Raw genomic sequence first — 13814 nt, 5'->3', positions numbered from 1 at the left:
CCAAGTTAATCAGGACAGCAGGAGGTAGCCAAAGAGGTCGGTGAAAACAGGGAAAGAACATAAAGAATGCACTGGCTGTTCAGAACTAAAACATCTCCTAGGAGCGTGCCGAGAAGAGGCCACGCCTGGGAAACTTGTCATGAAACAGGGAGACAAGTTTTAACCCAACCAGCTATTCCAACAACATGCTGTTTCCCTTTGAGCTACTGAGAGGAAATCCTACTCCAAGTATTTAGGACACATCTGCTTGCTTCAAACTGAAAACAGAGGCACGCTATGTCACAGAGGCCAGAGACAGAAGGGTACATACACCTCTTCAGCAGCCACTGTAATGCTTTTTTTCTTCTTGGTTTTAACAAGAAACACCATGGCTCACATTAGTTAGAGAAAAGCCCAAAATAACATTAAGAAAGGAGAAAAAAAAAACAAACCATACAGGTAACACAATAATAAAAATCCTGTCACAGATTTTTGGCAGGAAGACCAAAGGGACACAAAGAGAAGGGAAGAGAGACATCTGATGCAAAAAAAGGGTGAAGACAGAAGCAAATATCATCAGGGGTGAAGTGACACAACCCTCCGTGTGTATGCACATCTGCCTCCAGAACCTGGCCTGCTGGAAGAGGTAGTAGTGAGAAGCCTACCATTTGGAGAGAGCTAGGATGTGTTCACCCTTAACGCTCTCCTGCTAGGAAAATCCAATAAAGCTCGAAAGCTTCCATAAACACTAGCTATCAGAGACAGAAAAATACTGCGTGACTCTAAAGTAAGAGGAAAATCATGTTACGTGTTCCCAGGTTCAAGAGGATCATCCCTGTCACCTGGGTGCAAGAAAATTAACTCCCAACATGCATTTTATGGTTTATCCAATACACAGAATTCCTCAGTAGACTTACATTGTTGATTTCTTTTGTCCCCAGCATTTTTGAGAGGCAAACATACAGGACAGTCATGTCTCGTACAATTCTTCCAGTGTGAGATGATTTGTCGGGAAGATGCGCAATGTGCCACTGAAAAAGGTAGAATGAAAAAAATTTACAAAATACTGCCAGTATCTCCACATGGTCAACACAAACTGGATAGGGGACAACTCTTTCTCTCTGGGCACACATCTATAGCAACACAGGTCAGTGAAGTATTACTTGAAGTAGTTCAGCACTAACTAGCTCTGAAAACATAGCTAGACTCCTTTAAGTACTATTGGCTCAACTAGAGCTTATTTGAATGCTCTGTTATACACCCAAGCCTCTGTCACCCTGGCTCAAAGGACACCACCATACACATCAAGCAGACTATACAAAGCAACTGATACACCAACAATTTATTGGCACAATCCAGACAAGCCCAGGCTACCAAAAACGTAGCATACATTTTCCTTAGATAGACTAAGAGTTCAATGTGCCAGTAGTAGCTTAATTCCTGGCTAGCTATTGATTTGCGTCTTCCATTTAAAGGGATACAAGTAGACTCCTACTTGCAGATTCCTGCTTTGTGTCTACCCTTATCAGAAGGCACCATCCAAAGGACCTTACAGTGAGTTAAGAAGTTAAGCAAAAGATCCTCACTCATCTCTTTGTGCTAGCTTGTCCCATCTAACTCGCATAAACTTTAAAGGCTCAGAAGTTGTTTATGATTTCCATTCTTAAGGAGACAGATAGGTTAAAAAAAATTCTACTTCCTGAGCCATCCACTAGTTCTCCATCTCTTTCCAAGAGATGTTCTCGTCCTGCAAATGTTGACCACCTCTATATAACCACTCCTCCACTTACCCTGGCAAGATTTGCCCGCCTGACAATGTGTCATATGGTTCAGGACATTCTTCATGGTTCGGCAATGAGGGAGGTTGCACTGTCGCACCTCCCCATTGGCCTGTTCTCGCCGCTGACACTTATGAGCGTGCAAGAGGAGAACTAGTTGCTGCTGAATGAGTTTGCGTTTTTCTGGATCCGCTGTTGGTGCTCCAGACCCCATTCCTTGAGAAGCTGCTGGCCCCATCCCAGCTTGCTGAACTTGGGGAGCCTGCTGCTGGCCCTGGAGAAAGAGGAAAGGAAATTCCCAGAATTAAATCTATTTTTGAGAATAATCCATTCAGCAAGTAAACAGCAACAACAAAAATCGAAGAGAAACAACTACTACATTCTGTGATTAAGGGAATAGCCCACCTATCTGTAGTTCTGGATGACTCATTAAATATACCCCTTAGTAACAGTATTGGCAATAATTATCTTGCTAGCCACAATTTCCTCCCCATATCACTCTCCTGGTCCTAGCTCTTGCCTTATCAAAGACCAGCAGAACTTTGCACAGGCTTACAAGTTAATTTGTGGTGCTAGACCAACCAGAAAATATTAATAGCACTTTGACCTCAAATCTCCTCCTCATTCTGGAGCCTCAAAAGTTACATTAATGGAAGTAAGCATCTTTTAGAGTGAATGGTTTTCCCTCTATTTCATCATAAGGTGCCCCAACTTGACTGCTCCTAGAAAAGCAGAACAAAGGGGAAGTTCTGGGAACCTTTTTCCATCAGGAAACTTGCATGTAGGCATTCAAAGCAAGTATCTCCTAGCCTCTCCTAGAGATGAAGCACAACTTTAGTTCTACAGCATGTATTGTCCTGATGTCAACATCTAGTACTACTCCTGTACTTCTGTTTACTTCTTCAGACTCCTTTGCATATTTCCTCCAGGTGACATTTGAGGATTACTCAGCACAGAAGAGGGGCTTCAGAGACTCTGTGTTGCTTGCATCACTTCAGTTCAACAGCCTTCAGTTTCTAACAGACTCTTCACAGAGGATTTTAGAGGATGTTTCTGGAGAGCTCCAGATTTTTCGAGCTCAGCTACTACCTGCATTTCTAAACCACAGTTCTCCTGTAGCTCTTCAATACCAGTACTAGCCTTTCATTTTACAAGGAGACGTCACCAATTACTCAGTCTCCTCAGGGTTTGTAGACGTTCCAATATGACTGTAACTTCCTTATTTGCAGCCTGTCATTCTAAACGACAACTGAGATAGTAGCAACTTTTTATTCCTAGGTTCTGCTGGTTAGCAGCTCAACTACAGAAGAGTTACATGCTCTGTTCTGAATACAAGCTTGACAGCTAGGGTTCTGAACAGCAAGTTTTGGCTGCCTCTTTATTGGTTCATAACAACCAACTAGAGTTCCAGCTTGCTAGATTTCCAATGTTCATGCTCAGCTTAAAGAAATCAAGTAAAACTCACAGAACTGAGCTCTTTTTCTCAAAGGCACAGAATTTACCTGGAAATAGGTTTTTAGTAGAGCTATTAAGATCAAGAGATTGGGCCTCCTGGGGTGTGGGGTGGAATATGAAGCAGGGACAAACACAAGCTATATTCAGAAACGTTAATTTGTTTCCCCCCCCCCCAAAAAAAAAGCAAGCATGTAGGGGGAAAAGAGGTAGGACATGTTGCATGTCATACCCCTAACCGATTTAAGCTTCTAAAATAATGCAAAAACAAACATAGCAACACCAAAGCATATTGTTACACTTTGGTTTACTACAACATTTCTGGAGACACCTTTCATTGCACTTACCATGTTAGGCATTCCTGCCCCAGGAACTGGCTTCTTGTCCATTGGAAACTGTGGTAAGCTATTCTGCAGTCCAGCTTTATTTTGCATCTGAGGCCCAAGTCCACTGGCTCCAATCTGCTGCCCAGTATTCTGACTATATGGCTGGCCATAAGGGCTAGGGTTGCTCATCATTCCCATCTAGGAATTAAAATGTTAAGATGTCCAAGTAAGATAGCTTAAGTTCACAATGGAAAAGGGGAATGAATACTTCAGAGAAGCAAGAGCGATCATAGCCACGAACCAGAACTGCAATGCAATACTAATCCACATGCTTCCCCTGCTCCTTTATGTGCCTGTACTTACACATCACACAACCTGACAGTTCCTCAGTGAAGGCTACTTACCAACTTTGAGGTCAGCCATCAGAATTGGCCTGATTATTTCTTTATAAAAGATTTTGTTCAACAGATTTCTCATTTCAGCTTTCCCAATCATTAATTTGTACCATGGGCTATGTAACTCACAAGTTTGGAAGAATTTTTCTGCTCCCTACCTCTGTGCAGACTCCAAACAGAGACAAATACCACGTTCATTTATATCAGCAGGGTTTACCCCAAAAACCTCCTACCCAACTGTCAGCACTCCCACAGCTCATCTCCAGACAGCCATGACAATGCATGTCTGCATTTCCAGTACACAACCATCTTCTATTTAAGAATACACCATAGGCAAAGGTAACACCACACAGTCACACAGTAACTCATTTGCAGTGAGCAGTACTAGAGGTCAAAGGAGATGGTAGGAAGGAACTCTACAAACAAAAGAAAGCTATTGAACCACTCATCCACAGGGGAAGCAGATCCATATTTCATATGAGCTATATGTGTTTTAGCTAACAGTTTTAGCATACCAGAATATACCATTTGTTGCCTTGGAATGCCCCAGAACCTAAAGAACAGTTAGGAGCAATCTTACCAATGAAGTTGTTTGTCCTCTGACATATTTTTTTTTTCATTCCTTGCATTCCCGTCTATTTTTCATTGGAAATCTGGCCTTCCAGGACCAAAACAACTAGCCTTAAAGTGGAAATCTTCGTTAAGATTACCAGGTTCTCGCCATTACTCAGGCAGGATCCTTGAGGAGCCATAACTCATAATAATAAAGGCACAAAAATACTTCAAAGAGCCATCTCACATTAGCATTTCACTAGACAATGTTCAGTCTCCGTAATGCTTTTTGGTAAGTCTGGATGTTTTCCTGCATCTAAAAAAGTGCATACAAGCTCCTATGGTAGGCTTGTTTCCAATCACTCCTACATATATTCTCAAAGCATCCCCCCTTCTCAGTAAAACACCTTGTTTCTGCTCCTTACCAAGGTTCTCCAGCCCACACATGTAAGTCACCTATATGCCCAGAGATTACCTGCAATTCATCAAGCACTCCTTTTTCAGGAGTATCATCTGCCAGCCCATTATAATAGCCTTCAGTTTGCATTTACAAAATAAAGCAACATTAAACCCAAGCTACAGGAAAAGGAACACAAAATCCACTGAAGAACCTGTCACTTGACACATTTGATATGTGCAAGAGAATTCCCTAGAGGAAAACCCCCTCCTCCACATACACGCAATAACCATAATCATCCAGCAGTAATTCATTAGAGAACAATGAAAAGAGTATCTATGCATGGCAGACAAACAAACTATGCAACAATCAGGCAGACATAAAAAAAAAAACTTCCTCTCCCATCTCCTTTGACACCACCCCTGCTGCCTCTGGACTGCAATGAATACGCATGTGGTGACCAATGAGGCAGCTGCTGCCAAAACCAAACCAGGTAAGACTTCAACCCTTCCTGTCCCTCCCTCAGAAGACCAGTAAGGTCTTATGTGCAAGCTGAGCAGAAGGGAAAAAGAATAAAAAAATTTTAAGAAGTCGACTAACACTTTCAGGACTCTTCCCCATCATCATTGCTGCCTCAAATCAACCAACTGATTCAAGGCTTAGTGAAGGACTGACAATGGGAATTATTTCCTTAAGAAAACAAGAAATGTCTTCCTGTAAGACAGCCTGATCCCTTTGGCTCCAGAAAGAGATTTGAAAACAGGTACATCCCCAAAACCAGAAATTTCTATGCAAAATGTTCAAATTCATTAATGATCATAGCTCCAAAAGTTAGCTGACACCTGAGAGTACACTAAAGCACAGACTATGTTTATGGTGGCCATCAGTAACACCGCCCCCATATGACTTCTGCAACTACTGCTGCTATCAGCCTTAAAAAAAAAGCCCTAACCAAACAATTCAGAATTGAAGGCTGAAGGCCTGTTTTCACATCCTGGTGTCACAGGGAGAAATCAAGATGTCCAACTCAGACAGCTGGGGACTTCACACATAGATACCAAAGGATTGCGAGTAACTGTGGCCTAATGAGCCAGCTCCATCCTGACTGCAGGGGGAAAACCCAAACCTAGACTTAAAAAAAGCACCTTTGCTATGTCACTGAAAACAAACGCTTTCTAATGGAACTCAGGGGTGAGGTTTGACCATGCCAACCAACCTTTGTATCTACAACACAGCTGGACACAAATTTTATGTGAAACAGCTGGTTCTTTCAAGTGTACTAATCAAGTTGGCTCAGCACAAAGATCTCTGATGTTTTCTCAAGCATGAGCCATCAGCACTGTTTGGGGTGCAAAACCAGCCTCTCAAACAAGGCTGTCTCCATGGCAGAAACACAAGACTCCCCTCTCCCTAGGGCTGAGAACCATCATCCATTCCCAGGTGACTTCTGCTATACCCCAAGACCTGGCAGCTGCAGACTACATGCCCAGCTCCCAATAGGGGTAATCATCAGTTCCCCATCTCAGCCTACAAGGGAGGCAAAGATCAGAGAAGCACCAGCATCCAGGTTTGAGGGCATGCATGCCAAACTGAAGCCAAAAGCCACACACTCAAGCAACATCTAAGAAGGATGCTAAAAAACAAATGCCTGAAGGTCTGCTGGAACAAATCAGCCGCCATCACTTGGTCCAGGTGAGATTGACACCTGCCAGATCCACAGCTGAACCTCAAAGCAATGCCCCCAGTCCTGCTGTCACAGACCCACTAACTTGACACCAACAACATGCATGCAACTCTAGACTGAGTCAAGACAGGGTCACTTGGGACATTCTTCACCTGGCACAAGGTAGCCTTGTGACCCTGGCACAAGAAGCAGGAGCATGTTTATGTCATTTACTGTGATATGTTGAGAAACACAAATAAGAGAAAACAAACAGGAAGAAATGGATGATCTCATGACTGCAGAAGATAGATAAATATAATCCTGTATAATTTTATCAGTAGGAAACAACCAGAAAGACTGATGTATAGTTCGTCATCATATTAATGATCTATTGGGAGTGAGGGGTAGATAAACAAATCGAGTGCCGAAAAAACAGCCAAAGAAAGATGGTGTTAGTACCACTGCATGAGACAGGTACAAGGCTTCACCTGCTATACCATACAAAAATATACATGGCTGAATCATAGCTACAAGTCAGCAAGTGCAACCTACTCACTCCTTCCTGGCCACCACCTCCTTCCACTACTCTTCCCATTTCTCATCTTACCTATCCCACCTATTGTTTTTCTTCCTGTCCCCACCTCAACTTACTTTCATCACATATGCGAGGACGTGCACACAAGGAAGAGCAGACAGAAACCCACATCACAGTAAAAGGAGAAGAGGAGGAGGAAGACACAAGGAAAACCACAGCAGATGTCGATGCATGGTTAATAAGGCAGCAAAGGTGATCTCAAACAGTTATATCTTCTACACACACAGTGGAAACCAACTTAACTTTCCTGCCTTCAGTGGAAGCAGGGGCTGTCATTACCACAATGGTGGAAGATGTGCACCTCTCACCATGTAAAGGGCATGGATGACATGAGTTCAGGAAACATCCTAGCTTACAAGCACAAGCAACATCAGATAGGGCTGTTCAGACACTCCCCCCATCTGAGAAGAGCAACTACAGAAGTGGAGAGATTCCCTGAAATTTTGTTCTAACGCATCTTCAGTTCAGAAGATGGTCAAATAGTAAAACTAGAAGCAGAGTTAGTTAATTGAGGAATATCTGTTACAGCTATGCACACAGACATCACAAATACTCTACTGTTTCTCTATAAAAACCACTGCTTCACAGACAAATATTTGAAAGACAACTAAATATCAGCAGCAGTATTGAACAATGACCAGTTTTAAGATTTGCAAAGATAAATGTAAGCATGAAGAAGTAAAGAAACAGATAAGTTTTAGTAATATTCTTGCAAATAATCTAATATTTGCAGTATCAACTAGGTATCTCTTATCAGGACAACTGCAGTATATGGGCTAGTTTAAGACCATACTCTGGTACCTAGTATCTTTCCACATCCACATATTCACAAGTGGAAGTTAGTTAACCTTCCCAGAACAGGCAAGTTAGTTTTAGGGAATTCCATCTGGCTCTTTAAAATAAAATTTTTATTGTATATCACTTTTTAGTGCCATTCTACTGACTGGTAGAACATTACTAGACCCAGGCATAAGCCAATAGAAAATTTTGCCAGTGCTATCCACTGCATTCTTTCCAAGAACTGTTATCAATCCTTACTCTTTGCACTTGACTGCATAATGTTTTAAGATACCTATTGCAAGACACTAGTGTTATTTCACTGCCATCTGTGCAAGAAACTCTCCTGCCCACTCCAGAAACTTAAAACTCAAAGACAAGTCTTTATTGCTCCGTTTCTCCCCTCAAACATTCCTCCCTTACACTGACATAAAGTGAGCCATTTTCCACTTTTTCACCTTGGTTCATCAAAGACAAAGCAAAGGACCAGAACACACAACTACACTTTTAATGGATTGTTGTACTTGGGTGTATGGTACACTGGGTCACAGTCTAAACAGTACGGATACAATTACATGTTGAATCAAACAACTAATGAAAATATGACAAGCAAGAACACTGATCTTCTAATAAAACAGGACACTGAATATTTGCTAACACCAAGGAACATGATGTGCTTTTATTTTCTTTATCTAACTTTACAATGAGGGTGACGTCATCTTCAATCTCTGCTACTTTGAACAGAACTTTCTTATTGTTTACTCAAATGCAGTTCTTCAGGATCTCGGTAACTTCCTTTGCCTTTTTAAATATTGCCATCAATTCTTCTTAAGTTAAGCTGATAAAACCAAGTGTATCCAATATAATAGGACAGAACACTATATATACTCAAACAGTAAGCCAAATGACAAAGAATTACCACTGGAACTCTAAACATTTGAAGTTATTTCACATGCGAGTGAAATACTCGCATAGCAGAGGCAGTAGTAATGCCATTACTAATCTGAACTGCCTTCATCTCCATTTCATTACTTGAGTAATGGAACATTTCTTGAATCAGTGGGAGATGAAATTTAAGTGACCTGAAGGCCAGATGAACTTAGTCACTTTGTGATAGAACACTTATATCACTGAAATACACACCAACTTATATACAAAATACCCTTCTCCCCCCCTAATAAGAGACTGGACAGTAAGACCATAACTGGGCACTCTGGACAGAACCCAGTGGAATAAACTGAAGGTCTGAATTAGATACAATTCCAAATGAGGAATGGTTCAAACCTGGAAACATTAATTTGTTCTTATTCTGAGCTTGAATTTGCTGTTTATTTTTAAATTACTCAAAGCTGTAGAACTATCTAATGAAACAAAAAGCCTGAAAAAAATGCTTAAACACTGAAAGAATCAAAGCATTACAAGCAATTTCCAAAACTCTATAGAGTAATAGGCACCTCTGTCATCTTCCTAACTTGCACACAACCAAGCACACAGAAAACAAAAAGTGATTCAAGAAAGGAACACTTTTTACAATTTCTTTCCCCTTCAACCTTCTAAGGGTTCCCTTCAGGCTAGACTTTCACAGGCATTTTTTAAGCCGGTACTGTTACCAAAGCAGGGTCCACACCCTCCTCCGACTGGCAATATCAACTCCTTTAATAGGTCCCCTCCCTAATATCAGCACTAGCTTTCCAACTGATGAGTATAAATTGGACTAGAAGAACAATTAAAATTAAAACATTTGAAATGCTCATGTGAGTTTCAAACCTGGATTAGTTCCTCAACACTGCGTGTCATGCAACTGGCACAGAGATGGTATGTAGACAGAATTGCTTCTTTGTATGTCACTAACTGCTTACATCATACATAAAACTACACCGTTAGACCACAGAATATATGTAGCAGATTATGACAGTACAAGTTTATGTTTAACAACTGACCCCAAATCAATCATTTACATTGACATTTGGGATTTTTAGTCCTAAAAAGTAACGGGCACAACTAGGGAAGCTGGGAAATATGTGGCCAATGTGTAAAGTAAGTGTTCCACTCTACTGCTAGCCAATGTTTTGGGAGAAGAGGAAGAAAATGCCTCAGTAATTCCACAGGACAACAGAATAAAGCAGAAATCTAACCAATTCTTGCCTTCCAAATTGAGAGCCACTTAGAGCTCATCTCTACTGTTAGAAGAGCATAACATCCTCCTTCCCAATTAGTTAACATCACAGGAAACCTAAGCTATTCCTCTGTACAAACCACCCGCCCACCACCTAAAGCAGCTAACTTTGGCAAGCTAAGCTGGTAAAGATGAACACAACCAAAGTGTCTGGTCTTTTTTTTCTCCTACTGAAGGACAGCTCCTGAATAATGCACATTTTTTGCAGCGATGAAGGAAAGCTACAGAAGTTGTTACACAAACTCCCACATTAACAGCAACACAGTACTAAATTTACCAATTAAAAAACAGGCTTTTAAAAACAACTGCTTAGGGTCCTCTGTTTTCATCTACTTCTTGAAGATTTGTAGGTGGGAAAAAACAAAAGCAGATGGGTGGAGAGATAAAACAGTCAGACATTACTGTTGTCAGATTCTGCTAACTCCACTGCACGAAGTGAAACACAGGCGCTCTGCCAACAACCAAACCAATTGAAGACATTCTGGAATTTCAGCCTCCATTTCAGACTGTTCTTTCTCATCCTGCAGTTTCAACTCCTTTATAAGGGCTATACCCACCATACTTACACTAAAAGCCTCAAGGTTTTTTTTGTTTATTTGTTTTGTTGGTTTTTTTTAATCAGCAATTAAAGAACTAAGTATTCTTAACTATTCTGGGACTATGAACTAAAAACCAGAAGTTATCACATATTTGGTCTGAATATTCCCAAAAGTACAAAGTGTTCTTTCTTCAGAACATCTCAGAATTTAAACAAGTGAGAAAGACAATTTAATTTTGGACTACATCAGTCAAAAGCTTGACTTTGTGTCCTTCCTTTACTTTTCCTAGATAAATGAGTTCATTACAGCGCATAACCCTACCTGAACTCCGATAAGTAAGGATTAAGAAGTTGCATTACACCCAAATACCCAATACACTAATTTTTGACCTCTAAATACAGCTTTCCGAAGGTTTTTTTTTTTTAACAGCCAAGGAATAGTCAATGAGACATTGTATAATTCTCATACAATAATACTTCTAAGTTGTTACATACTTATTTCCCTGTAAACGGCATAGGAAATTTGTCACAAAGCTTGATTGCTACAGCAGAAAATTTCTATCAGGGACAAATTTCTGAAATGACCAGACCACAAAATTAACACATTACTAGACATACAGACATATATATCTCAGAACCATTGTTAGCAGCACACTGAACTTAAGCAAACAGCTAAAATCAAAGAACTTAATTAGTAACATTAACGAGATATTAAAATCATTTTACTTAATACATTAGAAATAGCAAAACTATTAATACACAGCATAATTTTAATTTATGTTTCAGATTCATTTATAGACTATGTTACTTATCATTCCAAGCCCTCCGAGTAGACTGATTTTAGGCATTCCAAGATAGATCTACTCAGGTATTGCAAAACACCTTGGAAAAACCTTCCCCTCATCAGGCAAGAAACACAGAATACCTACCTAAAGTGAACTAATACATTTAAGTATTTTACAGGCTTTTGATCATAACACTAAAAACCTAGAGAAAAAATACTGAAGTGGTTCCCTCCTCCAAAAAAGCTAGTTGTGCATGACAAAAATTAAATTTAGACATCTCTTGGCCATTTAAATCACTCTGTCTTCTCTTATCTTTTCAGTGACTCATGACAACTTTTTATAATATCCTAAATTACAAGCACACATCTATTTCCCTGTCCAATATACAAGATTTTTTTTCAGCTTTCTGGTTTACTTTACAGACAAAGCCTTCGTAAATTTTAAAACTAGAACTGAGTTGGATTAACAGCCTTTTAAGAACCCAACATTTGTCTTCAGGTGTTTGCACAAGCATTCAATCTCCACTATTAATTCAAGTACCTATTTCTTAACAAGGCCAATGTATGTTTTGGCACATACATGTATCAGTCCATTCAAACCTGTATGTGCCTCTTAGCATCTGCTACAGCATAAACACTCAGTTCATTTCAGACAAAAAATACTCTTAAGTGCCACACAGAAAAAAGTACCACAACATCTAAAGGGTCCTGATGAATTCCCATCACACTGACAATACTAGCATCACATTAAATGGGAAAATACATTTGAGGACAAAGCATAAAACAGAATAAAATACAATCAACTTCTTTTTCAATGTTGCTATTAATCTATACTGCCTCAAGATTTCTAAAATAGGCTTTTTAATCTAGAAATAGTCTTGCTTGTTGTGCAAGACTCAATTTTCACCTCCCATGACTACCACAAATTCCACTTTAGCAGCATATAAACTATTTACCACATGATCCAGGGCTCTTAAAAGAAAAAAAATACTATTCCATAGAACCCATATTGCAGAGGAATAAATCTTACAAAACTAAGTCAACAATAAGAAGGAAGGTAATAAAGTCAAGTTTAGCTTGTCTTACCTTGTTCATTGCTCCAGGCTGTGGCCCTCTCAGTCCAGCCTGTCCTCCCATCTGTGGAGAGCCTTGTTGCAGTGTCTCAGCCAACAAGTTACCAGCACTACCCATTCCTGGGTTTGGGTATGGCACATTAGGTCGCCCTCTGCCTGCTCCAATTGAACCGTTCATGACTTGCCCCTGCATCATCCCCTGTCCATTGCCTGCTGCCAACATCCCAGGATTCATGCCAGCATTCATCCCTGTGTTCATTCCCATGCCAGGCTGGTTAACTGGACTGTTTACTGTTGGCATCATTCCGGCTGTGGATTGGGCTGAAGGACCCTGGTTTGGTCCACTTGCACCCATTGACATATTGGGAGAAGTCAAACCAGCCTGTGCCATGGGGCTTTTCACCATGCTGTTTAACATTCCCATTCCAGGACTATTTTGTTGGGTTTGACTGGCCATGCCTTGGCCAGGGCCACCAACCCCCATATTGAGATTTGGGGAACTACCAGCCCGTAGAAGTTCAGACAGCTGCTTATGTTTAGAGGCAGCATCCTGTGCCAGGCCAAGGCTAGTCTGCAGCTGATTAATGTCACCACCATTGGTGAGTCCCAGTTCTGTGGAGCTTATCAGTTCGTCTGGCAAGTCATGTTCCAGATCAAAAAGTGATCCAAAATCTGAAAAACAAAACAAATTTTATATGAGGTCAGAACAATCAGTAATGTCTAGAAAAGAAATCTTGTTCATTAGTTTCTATTTTTTTATTTCAAGTAACTAGCAAAACTTCACTTTCTATGTTCCAGCAAAATTCCTGTATCAGTCATTACTGAAAAATATCCTGAAATATTACTGAAAAATATTTGTCATGATAAAAGTAATTTCTAAATTTTATAGAGTCCAGACTAGAGAAGGCCATTGTACCTTACTCTCCCTACAACAGTTTGTGTTGAAAGATCACCAGGTATCTTAGACTATGATCTCTCAACTTGAGAAATTTGATAAGGAGAGAAAAAAACCCCTCTATTTAAAAAAAATCTCACAGAGTTAGCCAATGGAATCAGACAACAATTATTAAAAAGAATTAAAAGTCTGATGGGAAAGCATGCTGTCAAATTTTTAACTTTCACTGAACTCTATTTTGGGACAGACATAGCTAATATAATAATATAGTTTCCAAAAAATGTTTACTATTTATAAAATAATAAATAGATGTTTGATTGTCAGTTTTTGGGGTGGGTTGGTTTGTTTGATTTTTTCTTTTTTGTTGTCACTGGGTGTTTTAATATTTAAAAAAAAAAAAAATCCGCTATATCCAGTCATTCCCAGCACAGAAT

At 40.1% G+C, this 13814-nt stretch overlaps 1 protein-coding gene across 2 annotated transcripts in view; it reads right to left on the bottom strand.

Annotated features, from left to right (window-relative positions):
* The window catches only part of EP300 (E1A binding protein p300), a 65393-nt gene that overhangs the window by 35539 nt on the left and 16040 nt on the right, over positions 1-13814 (bottom strand). For both annotated transcript variants that reach the window (XM_040594805.1, XM_040594806.1), the window contains exons 2-5: positions 12499-13157; positions 3557-3733; positions 1770-2031; positions 897-1010 (exon numbers count right to left, since the gene is read on the bottom strand). In XM_040594805.1, the coding sequence (XP_040450739.1) occupies positions 897-1010; positions 1770-2031; positions 3557-3733; positions 12499-13157 (1212 nt within the window). The remainder of the gene's footprint in view (positions 1-896; positions 1011-1769; positions 2032-3556; positions 3734-12498; positions 13158-13814) is intronic.

The sequence above is a fragment of the Falco naumanni genome, chromosome 5 (assembly GCF_017639655.2).
Source record: "Falco naumanni isolate bFalNau1 chromosome 5, bFalNau1.pat, whole genome shotgun sequence".
In the NCBI taxonomy this organism is placed as follows: Eukaryota; Metazoa; Chordata; class Aves; order Falconiformes; family Falconidae; genus Falco; species Falco naumanni.
This window is presented reverse-complemented; position numbering and strand designations above follow the sequence as displayed.